This window comes from Bufo gargarizans, chromosome 3 (assembly GCF_014858855.1).
Source record: "Bufo gargarizans isolate SCDJY-AF-19 chromosome 3, ASM1485885v1, whole genome shotgun sequence".
Classification (NCBI taxonomy): Eukaryota; Metazoa; Chordata; class Amphibia; order Anura; family Bufonidae; genus Bufo; species Bufo gargarizans.
In genome coordinates, this window is record NC_058082.1 from 6566816 (window position 1) to 6583368 (window position 16553).

A 16553-nucleotide genomic window follows, 5' to 3' on the forward strand; every position below is an offset into this window, starting at 1 on the left:
AGGTCCATTAGACCTCGTCCGGTCCCTGTATAATGTACATCCAGCACTGATGACGTCTGTATCATTTCTTCTTAGGTGACATTCTGGTGGAGCAAATCCTGCTGGATGAACATGGACACCAACTGTCCCCACAACTCAAAGGTAAGTGAGATTCATATAGACCTATTATAATAAAACTGCTCATAGTTTACATTACATTACACCTGTCACATAGAACATGGTGTTTGGACTGCAGCGGGTTGTTATAGAGCAGGAGGAGCTGAGCAGATTCATATATAGTTTTCTGTGATGGTTCAGTATAATTTGTATAACCTCCTCCTCATAGAGGGAAGGCTGTCAGTCCCTGATAGGACCTCCTCCTCATAGAGGGAAGACTGTCAGTACCTGATAGGACCTCCTCCTCATAGAGGGAAGGCTGTCAGTCCCTGATAGGACCTCCTCCTCATAGAGGGAAGGCTGTCAGTCACTGATAGGACCTCCTCCTCATAGAGGGAAGGTTGTCAGTCACTGATAGGACCTCCTGCTCAGAGGGAAGGCTGTCAGTACCTGATAGGACCTCCTCCTCATAGAGGGAAGGCTGTCAGTCACTGATATGACCTCCTCCTCATAGAGGGAAGGCTGTCAGTCCCTGATAGGACCTCCTCCTCATAGAGGGAAGGCTGTCAGTACCTGATAGAACCTCCTCCTCATAGAGGGAAGACTGTCAGTCACTGATAGGACCTCCTCCTCATAGAGGGAAGGCTGTCAGTACCTGATAGGATCTCCTCCTCATAGAGGGAAGGCTGTCAGTACCTGATAGAACCTCCTCCTCATAGAGGGAAAGCTGTCAGTCACTGATAGGACCTCCTCCTCATAGAGGGAAGGCTGTCAGTCACTGTTAGGACCTCTGTCACCATCAGTGTGGGGGCAAACTCCACACTGAACACAGGAGGGAAGGGGAACAGTAACTGGGCCTGGAAACTAGCAAAGAAACAGGTCACCTAAACAAAGTAGGAATATTCATATGCAGGATACATAGGCCCTAATTGTGGCAGGCTCAACACTATGAAGTGCCTTTTGCGCTGTGGCATTAGAAGAATTTTGATATCTCTAACTTTTTAGTCAAACCTGTTACTGAGCATTTCATATCCATACCGCACAGGAGCCGATGACCTCATTTAATCCAGAAGCTATCCTCCTCTGTCTCTGTAGCCAGGTCTGTTACTCTATAATTCTTCTAGCGCCGTTCTATGGAAACAGTAGGCTTAAAGACCACACCAAATGCCTGAATTAACTACTTTATGTACTTCAACTTTTCTTCATATATAACACTGCCGCTTCTGCAACAGATAGTCCATGTACATAACACGTGTTGCATTCATAAGATGATGGTTCAACTGTTCAGTCTTGTCATTCAACATAAAATGGTGGATATATTTCTCTCTTCAGTATCTGTACTCTCACTTTAAGTTATTTAAGCACTTTATGATCTCTCTGAGAGGTATATCTGAGGTCTAACTAATAGTTCTACTTGCTCTACTTGGTTTGCAGTTTGCTCTATACAATTGCTTTGAGCAGTTTGAATGCTTTTATGCAATTTGGTCGCAGTTTGGTGGAACTATTTTGGTCTTTTTGCTTCCATAAAACTGAACTCTGACTGGCACTGTGTGTCTGTTCAGCTCTCTGGTGAATAATAATTGCAGCTAGGGGATTTCCCACACAGGCTCAGTGTGAGGCTGGCTGTGATTGGTTATACCTCTCAGAGAGATCATAAAGTGCTTAAATAACTTAAAGTGAGAGTACAGATACTGAAGAGAGAAATATAACCACCATTTTATGTTGAATGACAAGATTAAACAGTTGAACCACCATCTTATGCATACCGTCATTTTATGAATCTTTATGCAACACGTGTTATGTACATGGACTATCTGCTGTGGAGGCAGCAGTGTTATATATAAAGAAAAGTTGAAGTTAATAAAGAAGTTACTTCAAGCATTTGTTGTGCTCTTAAAACCTACTGTTTCCGTAGAACAGCGCTAGAAAAATTACAGAGTAACAGACAGTCTGGTTGGACTAAAAAGTTACAGATATAAAAAAAATTCTAATGCCACAGCACAAAAGCAACTTCATAGTGCTGCGCCTGCCACACTAATTTCCCTATAAGGCCCTGGAATAAGGTTAGGACCAGAGACAACCCATTCCTCCCCAGATGGACGAATGGAAGTCTTTGTCTCAGGCCCAGATACAACAACAGGGAATAATACAAAACGCAAACAAACGCGACACTAAACTTCTGTAGAGATGGGCGAACAGGAACACCAGAGACGACCTCACACCAGCTCAGCCAAACCCAAATGAAGCTATCTACTGCATAGTCAGAAGGGTGGGGTCAGACTATAAAGGGTAGAAGTGATGACCACTGAGCAACAGCTGAAAAAAGGGAAGTGGTCATTAACCCTATCAACACTGAATCAAGAGAAATCTTAGGAGGCTGTTAGATTCCTCCACGCTCAGCCAGTCTCCCTGATCTCCTGACACGAGTCACCTGAGGGACCGTGACAATCTCCTCCTTATGGACAGAAAACTGTTAATCATTGATAGAACCAACTCCTTGACTTCACAGCCCAGAATGAGCATGATTTTAAAGCAACCCTGTCAGCATGATTAACCCTCCAAAAGTCTGCATTTATGCTATATCTCTGCTGCTGCTTGCTGACCAGTGCAGGTGCTGATGACATAATTGAACGCGGAAGTAGAGGCGTCCCTGGCTACAGAGACAGAGGAGGATCGCTTCTGGATTAAATGAGGTCATCGGCTCCTGTGCGGTATGGATATGAAATGCTCAGTAAGCAGCAGCAAAGCTGTAGTACAGGGGCAGACATTTGGAGGTAGTACTCAGGGGCAGAAGACAGGGAAAGATAAGGTATCTTGCTCTATCAATGAAATGTCAGGGTGCAGTGTTCAGCGCACCAGGGGTGCTTATAACGCTACAGCATACCCCTCGGTGTTCCAACTAAGTAATTTGCATAGTTATAAAAGTAATTATTTCTATGCATTAATAATACCTAAAAAATATCATTTGTATCAGAATGATCAACCCTACCAGGCACTATGTCTGGTTTAGTAGGGTTGCTCATGCTGACAGTGCTGCTTTTAATAAATAAAGTACAAGTTTTACTGGATCTTTTCCCATAAACTATATACCAATCTGCACCACTCCTCCTGCTCTATGACATGCTGCCTGCATTTCATGCAGATTACACCGTACAGCACCACCACACCTAGTATTCTAGTTAGTAACATGCAGCGGTGGCCCGAGCGGAAGGTGAGAATATGTGTGTGATGGTGGTACTAGTACTCGCGGTGGCTATGGTCCTCCCTGGTACTCATTGGTCCGTGCACAGTGAATAGAGCACCCTTTGTCCCCCTCGTGGCAAACCCTGGTTTGTGGTGCCCTTGGTGTTGTGTAAAGTCATTATCCAGATTTATCATCCAGTGTCCATCTGTGTGATAAATCTGGAGCAGTGTCAGACTAGAAAAGTCATGTGGCCAAGAGGAGCTGGAAAATTCAGCAATGTACAGATATCTGCCATTTCTTCATCAAGATATTTAGTTCTGTTTCAGCTTCTTATCTTCACCTTTTATTTTCCTATTTTCTATAGATTTCCAGATCCGTCACAAGAAACATTTACATGAAAGAACTGAGAAACTTCTAGAGAACAAACCTCCAAGATGTGACCAGCGAGAGGAGAGTTTTCCATTCTGTACACGTTATGTCAACCTCATCATTGTCTCCACTGATCACTTCAGAGAACGCTCAGAGAATGAGCTCATAAAGACCGGGGTAAAACATGATGAATACTTAAAGAGAAAACAATATGAACTACAACACATTTCCCCCAACAAACTGTTCCGCTGGTGCCACCTATCTGAACAAGTGCCACGTATGGTAATGGTGAGCGGAGTGCCTGGTGTAGGGAAGACCACACTGATGCAGAAGGTTGTCTATGACTGGGTGAAGGGGGATCTCTGTCAAAGATTCTCCTTTGTCTTTTTCTTCAAATTCCGAGAACTCAACAGACTGGATAAAGTTAGTCTGGACACTCTAATCCTTCATCAGTACCCATACCTGGAGGAGCAGCTTAGTAACATCTTACAGGAACCAGAAAAACTTCTCTTTATATTTGATGGTTTAGATGAAAGTCTTCATAACATGGATTTCTCATCACGTCACTTTTGCTCTAATCCTTATCAGCCTGAACCTTGTGGTCAGATTGTGGTTAGTTTGGTGAGAAAGTCTCTTCTTGATGGTTGTTCTGTCCTAATGACCAGTCGGCCAACCAGACTGGCATCAATTGATTGTAGAGTTTTCAAGAGAATAGTAGAAATCACTGGGTTTTTACCGGAAGAACGACAGATGTACTTTCAAAACTTCTTCTCCAACCCTGAGCTGGCGGAAAAGGCTTTTAATTATGTGAAGCAGAATGACACCCTGTACACGTTCTGTTACCTCCCGTCCTACTGCTGGATCATCTGTACTGTATTATCCAAGAGCTTCCAGCCAACAAGTAGTGATCAGTCGGTGTCATTATTACCCAAAACCGTCACCCAGCTGTTTGCGATATTTGTCGCCAACATCCTGTTCAATCACAGCCTGGACAAAAGTGACGCTCAGAAGATCCTGCAGTCCATCGGATGGATGGCAGAACATGGAGTCATGAATCATAGGCTTATCTTTGATGAACGAGATCTGGACTGTTTCCATGTGGACAATACGTCAAAGCTATTATCAAGTTTTCTGATGGAATCGGAGGAACCTGTGTCCTATTCCTTCTTACATCTCACAGTTCAGGAATTCTTCTCTGCCTTGGTGCATTATGTGGATTATTCTCCCGAGAAGTTACAGAAATCACTAAAAGATGCCAAATCCTATCCTGATGGACGAGGTGAGATGTTCCTCCGTTTCCTGTGTGGTCTATCAGATGGCTCCACCAGGTCAATGCTAACTGGATACCTGGACAGACAAGCAAATATGACATCTATAGATGTCATCACTTGGCTAAAGAACTTCATTCTAGAAGAAAAGAGCGTGCAGGAAAATGAAACCAGCAAGCGTCGTCTTCTAAGTAAATTTTTCTATCTGTATGAATCCCGGAATAAGTCTCTGGTGCTGGAATCACTACAATCACACAGAAGTCTGGACTTTTCCTATGTTCGTATGTCGGCTGTAGACTGCACAGTGTTAGCGTTTATTCTGGACACCTGCACAAATATAGAAGAACTCAATCTACGTGGATGTTTCTTAGACATTGAAGGATTAGAAAGACTTGCTCCAGGATTACAGAACCTGCAGAATCTGAGGTAAAATACTAATTATATTTCATCTTTCTGTAGTAGTCACGATCTGACAGATTTATTGTATGTATTAATGATAAGCAAACCGGTTTGTTACGAACTTTGCAAAATTGTGGCTGACGGACCAACCTGAACTTTTTCAGGTTAGTTTCGGACAAATCCAGTAAAACAGCACATAGCGCCATTTTACTGCACATGTCAGCGGTAAAAATCACTAGGGAGGAAGAAGGGTTCTCACATGACCCTGATAGGAAGAGGGAGGAGGTTTGCCCTGATTGGCTCCCAGGCCAACAGCCAGTTTTTATGAGCCAATCAGTGCTGCAGCAGGCAGGGCGGTGCCCGAGCGGGAGGAGCAGAAAGTCATTGTGTGCGGGGCTGTGAATGAGGGCGGTTGGTGTCAGTGTCTGCCAGGAAAAAGATCTTAGGGAGTCGGGGACAGTGAAAGGTCACTATTAAGCTTGTGTTCTACTGCCAGGGACAGAGAAGGGAAGGGATAGAATTACAAAGAAGAAGAATTGTGTGTGTAGAAATGGAACAGGCAGGGGAAGCTGTCAGCCAGGGAGTGCGCAGTGAGGAGCTGAGGCTGCTGGGCTCCTAGCAGAACTGCAGCTGCTGCAAACCTCAAAGCAGCTACCGGCAAGGACATCCTCTGATTTTTTTTCCCCATTTTAACAGAAATACATTTGGGGGTGGGGGGTGGAATAAGCACAAAACCGTACAACACGTGTTTTACCATCAATGTAGCATTTTAAATTTGAGTGAAAACACCTGAAATACTAGTCCAAACTCAGTGTCAGGGCATCTCCATATAGTTAATTTATTTTTAACGTTTTTTAAGTTTTAAAAGGTTGCAGGGTAGCACCCAAAATTATCTATGAGTGATAAGGTGATATTTGGCCTAAATCCATGTATTTCCATCTCCACACAATTACAGTTCATATTTTTTGGGGTTGTTGAATTTATTAAAACCAGCATTTACATGTCTTATAATACGCAGGGTATACTAGGACATACTAGGCCAACATTCGTGCTGTTAAAGGGGTTATCCAATATCATAAACTGCCCCCCCCCCCATGTGCTGGGCCCCTCACAGGGAATATACTTACCCCGCTCCCTGCACCGCTCCTGGTCCCCGCACCGCCGCCGCTTCTCTCCTTGCGCCGATGAAAACATCCTGTGTCGGGGGCGAGCCTCCCTAGCATCCCCGCCTGCCATTGGCTGCTCTCGCCAACACTAAATGTTTTCATTGGCGCACAGGGAGAAGCAGCAGCGGTGGTGCGGGGAGCAGGGACCCAGGTACTGTAAGTATATTCCATGTGAGGGGCCCGGCACATGGGGAGGCAGTTTATGATATTAGATAGCCCCTTTAAGTGTTGGCGCGGTGGAGAGGGCTAAATAATCGCTTGGTAGTTTGCCAACTTAAGTTTTAGGCTACTTTCACACCTGTGTTTGCATTTTCCGGTATTGAGATCCGGCAGAGGATCTCATTACCGGATAAAAACACTTCTGTTTTGTCCCCATTCATTGTCAATGGGTATACAATGGAACGGAGCGCTCCAAAATGCATCCTGTTCCGTTTGGTTGCATTTCCATCACGGAGAGCAAACTGCAGCAGGCGGTGGTTTTCTGTCCGGCATGGGATGCAGAGCAAAATGGTTCCAGCTTGACCCACAATGCAAGTCAGTGGGGCCGGCTATGTCAAAGATAATATAACCGGATCCGTTCATAGTGGATGCAGATGGTCGTCTTAGTGGCTTAATACCAGAAAAAAACGCTTCAGTTTTGTCCCCATTCATTGTCAATTGGACAAAACTGAACTGAACGGAATGCTCCTCAGCATGCTGCAGTTTTCTTTCCATCCTGGGATGCGGAGCAAAGCGGATCATGACCCACAATGTAAGCCAATGGCGACGGATCCGTTTTCTCTGCCACAATCTGACAGAGACTTTTAATGGAGTTCAAAACGGATCTGTTTTGGCAATGTTAAAAATATGTTAAAGATAATACAACCAAATCCGTTCAAACGGATGCAGACGGTTGTATTATCTGTAACGAAAGCGTTTTTGCTGGACCCTGCCGGTTGGACATGCGGCCGGAGTGAATGGGGCCGGAGCGGACTTCCGCCGGCACTCGTGGGTTCGTGTCTTCATTGCGTTTGTGGAAAGGGAAGGACATCGTATTGCACTTCTCTGTCTTTAATTTCCAGAAAGCAGATTTGCAAACCGTTCCATGCTTTGTGTGACTGTGTACATTAGGCCCAAAATGTCAGGGCTTCATGAGGGGTCTAAGTAAAAGACCAAGAGCCAGAATGTGGGTAGTAGCAGCACCAGCTATCTGGGTAGTAGTAGTAGTAGTAGTAATAGAAGTAGTAGTAGCAGTAGTAGTAGTAATAGCAAAAGTAGTAGTAGCAGTAGTAGTAGTAGTAATAGCAATAGTAGTAATAGCAGTAGTAGTAGTAGTAGTAGTAGTAGTAGTAGTAATAGCAGTAGTAGTAGCAGTAGTAGTAGTAGTAATAGCAGTAGTAGTAATAGCAGTAGTAGTAGTAGTAGTAGTAGTTGTAGTAGTAGCAGTAGTAGCAGTAGTAGTAGTAGTAGTAGTAGTAGTAGCAGTAGTAGCAGTAGCAGTAGCAGTAGTTGTTGTTGTTGTTGTAGTAGTTGTTGTTGTAGTAGTAGTAATAGCAGTAGTAGTAATAGCAGTAGTAGTAGTAGTAGTAGTAGTAGTAGTAGTAGCAGTAGTAGCAGTAGCAGTAGCAGTAGTTGTTGTTGTTGTTGTAGTAGTTGTAGTAGTAGTAATAGCAGTAGTAGTAATAGCAGTAGTAGTAGTAGTAGTTGTAGTAGTAGCAGTAGTAGCAGTAGTAGTAGTAGTAGTAGTAGTAGCAGTAGTAGTAGCAGTAGCAGTAGCAGTAGTTGTTGTTGTTGTTGTAGTAGTTGTAGTAGTAGTAATAGCAGTAGTAGTAATAGCAGTAGTAGTAGTAGTAGTTGTAGTAGTAGCAGTAGTAGCAGTAGTAGTAGTAGTAGTAGTAGTAGCAGTAGTAGTAGCAGTAGCAGTAGCAGTAGTTGTTGTTGTTGTTGTAGTAGTTGTAGTAGTAGTAATAGCAGTAGTAGTAATAGCAGTAGTAGTAGTAGTAGTTGTAGTAGTAGCAGTAGTAGCAGTAGTAGTAGTAGTAGTAGTAGTAGCAGTAGTAGTAGCAGTAGCAGTAGCAGTAGTTGTTGTTGTTGTTGTAGTAGTTGTAGTAGTTGTTGTTGTAGTAGTAGTAGTTGTAGTAGTAGCAGTAGTAGCAGTAGTAGTAGCAGTAGTAGCAGTAGCAGTAGCAGTAGTTGTTGTTGTTGTAGTAGTTGTAGTAGTTGTTGTTGTAGTAGTAGGCCGCAGTTGTCCAATGTGACACCTGACCTTGACACTTGACCCTCATATCTGAGTTTGACTTATGCTCTTCGTAGGTCAGGGTCAACGTAAGAATGATTTATAGATATACTATGTATTTTTATGCTAAATCACACAACCAAAGTACGTCTATTGCTGAGCTTATAGCTCTGTGCCTAAAATGCTGTAAGCTAGCACATTACATATATGAGCGCAGAGCTGGTAGCTCAGTGGTAAAGCAATTGCCTCATACCCAGTGTTTCTGTGTTCAAAACCCCTTTAACCCCTTAAGGACATAGGACGTACCGGTACGCCCAGGGGCGTACATAGAAATCACTGGGCCCCATAGCAAAAATCTGAATTGGGCCCCTTAACCCCGCCCACTACCCACCATGGCCCCTCCCACTTCCTGACCTGGCTCCTCCCATGCCACACCCCCATTAAATAAATTTATACATGACCTACAGAAACTGTTAGGGATAAATATTTTTATTTTTTTATATTTTCATACAATGGGCATGTCACTTGCCAGGCTTTAGCAGAGTGGACACAGGGCACAATATGCATGCCACACAACTGAGCGAGTGCAGGGCAGGAGCGCATACACATCACTCCTCCTGCCTCTGTCCACTGTGCTAAAGCCGGACGTAAGCCATCCCCCACATCTTAACCCCTTTGCTACCTGCGCCATTTTGTCATCACTTCTCTTACCCCAAACCCCTTTAACTCCTTGCTGCTGAGTGTGCACATATACGCATGTGTTTGTGTGGGGGGGGGGGGGCGGGGGGTTTGGCTGGTTGGTGAAATATCATTTGGTGGCTACACTCAGCATTAGCAGCAAGGAGTTAGAGGGGTTAATATCCAACCCCTAATGCCCTCCAAAATGCCCGGGGGGGGGGGGGGTTGTTAGGAAGGAGTAGGTGTAGGAGGAAAGCACACTGTCCTCTATGAGCCCCCCAACCCCTAATGCCCCCCCAAAATTCTCAGGACAGTGTGCTTTCTTCCTACTTCCCCCCCACCCTGGGCACGCCCCTTTTAACAAATACTGTAGTAGATCACTAGCAGTCCTATGTAACACAGTGATAACTCTCTGAGTACAGATAATGTTGTAGATGGGTGTGAGGCCCCAGAATTCAGAACACACAGTGTTACCTGAAGTCTGGGGCCGAGCTGAGGCAGTGTGGGTCAAATTCTATATATCCCTTACCCTACCGAGAAACAGATATGTGCATGGATAATATTATTACAGGAGAATGCCGCCGAATACCTGTTACATCCAGTGACGTCTCCTGTGATGTAGACTTTTCTCAACGTCTTCATCCAGAGATAAGACCGCCATGACACCTTCTTTCAGCCGCTTCTCGTCTCTGCAGAGTTTCACAGAAAAAAATTTAGGTTCCTCACTTTACTATAAACCTCTCCTTCCTGGTGTCTCAACAACTTATCCTGCTGCCCCCCAATACTGAGCTAGAGCCAGATAGTCCCCCATTCCCCATAATATTATTCCCCCTGTATATTATAATGGCCCCCACTTTATTATTAATATAATGGCCCCCACTTTATTATTAATATAATGGCCCCCACTTTATTATTAATATAATGGCCCCCACTTTATTATTAATATAATGGCCCCCACTTTATTATTAATATAATGGCCCCCACTTTATTATTTATATAATGGCCCCCACTTTATTATTTATATAATGGCCCCCACTTTATTATTTATATAATGGCCCCCACTTTATTATTTATATAATGGCCCCCACTTTATTATTTATATAATGGCCCCCACTTTATTATTTATATAATGGCCCCCACTTTATTATTTATATAATGGCCCCCACTTTATTATTTATATAATGGCCCCCACTTTATTATTTATATAATGGCCCCCACTTTAATAACAAAGAGGGGGCCATTATATTAATAACAAAGAGGGGGCCATTATATTAATAACAAAGAGGGGGCCATTATATTAATAACAAAGAGGGGGCCATTATATTAATAATAATGTAATGCCCCCCTCTTTATTAATAATATAATGTCCCCCTCTTTATTATTAATATAATGTCCCCCTCTTTATTATTAATATAATGTCCCCCTCTTTATTATTAATATAATGTCCCCCTCTCCACTCTTATTAATACTATGATGTCCACTGGACCACTGACTGAGTACTGTCAGTGGTCCTCCTCTCGTGCCCCCAGTGCCTCTGCAATAAGGGTAGAACGTAGGGTACATAAAAAAATAAAAAAATGAATACTTACCTCTCTAAGGACAGCTTGTGGCATCCTGGTACAGGATCGCTCACTGTGCCTTCCCGCGCCGCGTCATCGCGTCATCTCACGAGATCCGACGCAGGAGGTCACAGTGAGGTACGTGACTAAAAGTCCTGCGTCGCACCTCAACTGAAGCCGCTCCCCCGGCCCCTCCTCACTTCGCCGCGTCACGCAGGGCCTCTCCTCTCGCCGGCCTCCGCTCCGCCCCCTGTAAATCTTATTTTAGTTATCCGGCTGCGTTCTAACTTCTCCTGGGTTGAGGGGGCCCTGGGAGCCGGGGGGGAAGAATAGTTGGCTCAGGGCAGGCTGAGAATAAAAGCAGCCGCATAGCGCTATAGCGGCATGTCAGTGGGCGGGGCCAAATAGTGTGGGCGGGGCCTTCTCTGCGCTACGGGCCCCCCAGTGCCGCGGGCCCCATAGCAATGGCGTGGTCTGCCTCTATGGGCGGTACGCCACTGGGTACGCCCTATTTCCCGAGTCCTTAAGGACCAAGGACGTACCGGTACGTCCTGACTTTAAAATCGGCAAACCGGCGCCGCAGGGGTTAATTTGAACAGGATGCCGGCTGAAATCATTCAGCCGGCATCCTGTTAAAACGCCAGGGGGGGTCATGTGACCCCCCCGTGTCGGCGATCGCAGCAAACCGCAGGTCAATTCAGACCTGCGGTTTGCTGCGCTTTTTGCAGTTTCTGATCAGAAACTTTAGAGTGTCTAAAATCAATATAGTACACCCCCCCCCCTGCACCCCTGCATGATTTGATGGCGGCGGGTGGTGCAGGGGGGGTGTCGCAGGCGGTGGGGGCGTTGCGGGAGGCGGGCGGTGCGGCAGGCGGGATCGCGATCCCCCGCCCACCTCCCATTACGTAATCGTTGGTGTACCGTGGGTATACCAGGGTGCCAGCACATTGCTGGCACCCTGGTATAAACGGCTGACATCGTTGATGCGATGTCAGCCGTTTAACCCTTTCCATACAGCGGTCCGTACGGACCGCTGTATGGAAAAGGTTAACAGTAAAAGGGAGCTCCCTCCCTCTCCGATCGGGGGGCTGCTGTGCCTTTGCAGCCCCCCGATGGGAGAGGGAGAGAGCCCCCAGACAGCCCCCCGAAGCCCCGTCCTCACCCTTCCCCGTCTGCGAAGTTGTGGCAGACGGGGAAGGTTCCCATGACAACAGGACGCCTGCTCAGGCGTCCTGCTGTCCATGGTGCTGAACAGATCTGTGCTGAAAGCATAGATCTGTTCAGTGTAAGTAAAATACAGTACAGAAACCTATATAGGTTCTGTACTGTATTTTACAGACATCAGACCCACTGGATCTTCAAGAACCAAGTGGGTCTGGGTCAAAAAATAAAAAAAAAAAGTGAAAAAAGTTAAGATAAAAAAAAAAAAAACATTTATCACTGAATAAAAATAAAATAAACTACACATATTAGGTATCGCCGCGTCCGTAACGACCTGATCTATAAAATGGTCATGTTACTTTCCCCGCACAGTGAACGCCATAAAAATAAAAATATAAAAACTATGAGAAAATTGAAATTTTGCCCACCTTACTTCCCAAAAAAGGTAATAAAAGTGATCAAAAATGTCGCATGTACGCCAAAATAGTACCAATCAAACCGTCATCTCATCCCGCAAAAAATTAGACCCTACTCAAGATAATCGCCCAAAAACTGAAAAAACTATGGCTCTTAGACTATGGAAACACTAAAACATCATTTTTTTTTTTTCAAAAATAAAATCATTGTGTAAAACCTACATAAATAAAAATAAAGTATACATATTAGGTATTGCCGCGTCCGTATCGACCGGCTCTATATAAATATCACATGACCTAACCCCTCAGGTGACCACCGTAAAAAATAAAAAAAAAATTGTGCAAAAAAAGCAATTTTTTGCCATCTTACGTCACAAAAAGTGTAATAGCAAGCGATCAAAAAGTCATATGCACCCCAAAATAGTGCCAATCAAACTGTCATCTCATCTCGCAAAAAATTAGACCCTACTCAGGATAATCGCCCAAAAACTGAAAAAACTATGGCTCTCAGACTATGGAGACACTAAACAATTTTTTGGTTTTGAAAATGAAGTTATTGTATAAAACTTACATAAAAAAAAAATTGTATACATATTAGGTATCGCTGCGTCCGTGACAACCTTCTCTATAAAATTACCACGTGATCTAACCTGTCAGATGAATGTTGTAAATAACAAAAAAAAAACGTGCCAAAAAAGCTATTTCTTGTTACCTTGCCGCACAAAAAGTGTAATATAGAGCAACCAAAAATCATATCTACCCTGAACTAGTACCAACAATACTGCCACCCTATTCCGTACTTTCTAAAATGGGGTCACTTTTTTGGAGTTTCTACTCTAGGGGTGCATCAGGGGGGCTTCAAATGGGACATGGTGTAAAAAAAACTGTCCAGCAAAATCTGCCTTCCAAAAACCGTATGGCATTCCTTTCCTTCTGCGCCCTGCCGTGTGCCCGTACAGCGGTTTACGACCACATATGGGGTGTTTCTGTAAACTACAGAATCAGGGCCATAAATAATGAGTTTTGTTTGGCTGTTAACCCTTGCTTTGTAACTGGGAAAAAAATATTAAAATGGAAAATCTGCCAAAAAAGTGAAATTTTGAAATTGTATCTCTATTTTCCATTAAATCTTGTGCAACACCTAAAGGGTTAACAAAGTTTGTAAAATCAGTTTTGAATACCTTGAGGGGTGTAGTTTCTTAGATGGGGTCACTTTTATGGAGTTTCTACTCTAGGGGTGCATCAAAAAAACTGTCCAGCAAAATCTGGCTTCCAAAAACCATACGGCGTACCTTTCACTCTACGCCCCGCTGTGTGGCCGTACAGTAGTTTACGGCCACATATGGGGTGTTTCTGTAAACGGCAGAGTCAGGGCAATAAAGATACAGTCTTGTTTGGCTGTTAACCCTTGCTTTGTTAGTGGAAAAAATGGGTTAAAATGGAAAATTAGGCAAAAAAATGAAATTCTCAAATTTCATCCCCATTTGCCAATAACTCTTGTGCAACACCTAAAGGGTTAACGACGTTTGTAAAATCAGTTTTGAATACCTTGAGGGGTGTAGTTTCTTAGATGGGGTCACTTTTATGGAGTTTCTACTCTAGGGGTGCATCAGGGGGCTTCAAATGGGACATGGGGTCAAAAAAACTGTCCAGCAAAATCTGGCTTCCAAAAACCATACGGCACACCTTTCACTCTACGCCCCGCTGTGTGGTCGTACAGTAGTTTACGGACACATATGGGGTGTTTCTGTAAACGGCAGAGTCAGGGCAATAAAGATACAGTCTTTTTTGGCTGTTAACCCTTGCTTTGTTAGTGGAAAAAATGGGTTAAAATGGAAAATTAGGCAAAAAAATGAAATTCTCAAATTTCATCCCCATTTGCCAATAACTCTTGTGCAACACCTAAAGGGTTAACGGAGTTTGTAAAATCAGTTTTGAATACCTTGAGGGGTGTAGTTTATAGAATGGGGTCATTTTTGGGCGGTTTCTATTATGTAAGCCTCGCAAAGTGACTTCAGAGCTGTAGTGGTCCCTAAAAATTGGGTTTTTGTAAATTTCTGAAATATTTCAAGATTTGCTTCTAAACTTCTAAGCCTTGTAACATCCCCAAAAAATAAAATATCATTCCCAAAATAATTCAAACATGAAGTAGACATATGGGGAATGTTAAGTCATCACAATTTTTGGGGGTATTACTATATATTACAGAAGTAGAGAAACTGAAACTTTGAAATTTGCTAATTTTTCCAAATTTTTGGTAAATTAGGTATTTTATTATGCAAAAAAATTTATTTTTTGACTTTATTTTACCAGTGTCATGAAGTACAATATGTGACGAAAAAACAATCTCAGAATGGCCTGTATAAGTAAAAGCGTTTTAAAGTTATCAGCACTTAAAGTGACACTGGTCAGATTTGCAAAAAATGGCCTGGTCCTTAAGGTGAAAATGAGCCTGGTCCTTAAGGAGTTAAACTATTTACATTTTATTAAGCCCCAGATAAGAGGCAAATTTAAATGATGTGTGACGCTGATATCTGACTTCCTTCACTTGTCAGTGTCACAAAGGATTTTAGGTTTACTGTAGCTCACTGGTAAGACACTTGCTTCATGGGTTCAAAACCCCTTTTAGGCTTTTAATATAATTAATATTTTATATTTTATTGAGCTCTCGATCAGAGACAAATTCAAGTGGTGTGTGATGTAAGTAGTCCTTTTTTATTTTATTAAGAGTACATGGGCAGCACTATAGTAAAGGGGGCCCTGTATACAGAGCTGTATCCTGGATTATACATATCTACTGTATATATGTGTATTATACACACTATGTACTATAGCTTCACCACACTGAGATCTGCTCAGAAAGCTGATCTATATGTCACTGCTTTATCCACAGACACAATATATGATCATACAGATGGCAGTACTAAGTGATAGCTTCTAAGTATAGAAACCATGTGGTAATGTTATATCTTGGAGGTTACATTAATAGCTTTGCATGTAGATATCCAAGGTTGAAGTCCCCGGAAAGACATATGTTTTTTCTTTAATAGCATATACTATAATAAATAATATGTCATTAACCCATAGGATACCAGCGCTGTACATGTATTTCGCTGGAAACACGGTCACAAATCCCAGCGCCGTACAGGTACAGCGCTCTGATCGGGCGGCCACAGGAGCTACTCCCGCCCGATCAGCTGCAGGGGTCCGGCAGGCACTGATAGTTGGACCCCTGCTGTCTGCACCGGCATCGGTGAAAACACTGATGCCGGCTCATTAACCCTTGCACTGCCGCGGTCATCGCTGACGGCTGCTGTCCCGGAGCACTGGCAACACAGGGAAATTCCTGCAGTCGTATGAGGCAGTCCTCAAGGCCCTGATCTTTTTCTGACCAGGAAAGAACAGGCCAGAGTACCTCAGGAACTGGAGGCGCCCGGATCAAAAAAAAGTGCAGCGTGTGTAACAGGAGGGGGTAACGGAAGGACACCACAGTGCCCCGATCATCCGGGCCTCTGTATTGACGGTTGCTTCAGGGAGTACCACACTTCCATGGAGTACTACATTTATAATCCCCTTCCCCCATTTTTATTTATTTCTCCACAGTCTTCACAGGAATAGCTGCAAAGTGGAGGGGAAAATTCTAAATCTCCTTTTTTTACACTAACATGTAGCCCCTTTTATTTCATTTTTACAAGGGGTAATAGGAGAAAAAGCGCCCCAAAGTCCAATAGTCCAATTTCTCCCGAGTAAGGACATACCCCATATGTGGACGTAAAGTGCTCTGCGGGCAAACTACATGGCTCAGAAGAGAAGGAGCGCCATTGGGATTTTGGTTGTCTTCTGAGCCGTGTAGTTCACCCGCATATCACTCTACATCCACATATGAGGTATTTTCTGACTCGGGAGAAATTGGTCTATAAACTGTTGGGTGAGTTCGTTTGCTCCACCATCAGATTCACAAATTGTTCACTGAAAACCCCCCAAAAAATGTCGTATTCAGTGAAGCCCACTGTGTGAATCTGGATTCCTGGTTGGCCAACAA

At 43.6% G+C, this 16553-nt stretch overlaps 1 protein-coding gene across 4 annotated transcripts in view; it reads left to right on the forward strand.

Moving 5' to 3' along the window:
* Window positions 1–16553, forward strand: part of LOC122930744 (NACHT, LRR and PYD domains-containing protein 12-like) — a 170488-nt gene that overhangs the window by 64145 nt on the left and 89790 nt on the right. For all 4 annotated transcript variants that reach the window (XM_044284316.1, XM_044284318.1, XM_044284317.1 and 1 more), the window contains 2 exons: window positions 76–141; window positions 3645–5343. In XM_044284316.1, coding sequence (XP_044140251.1) covers window positions 76–141; window positions 3645–5343 — 1765 coding nt within the window. The remainder of the gene's footprint in view (window positions 1–75; window positions 142–3644; window positions 5344–16553) is intronic.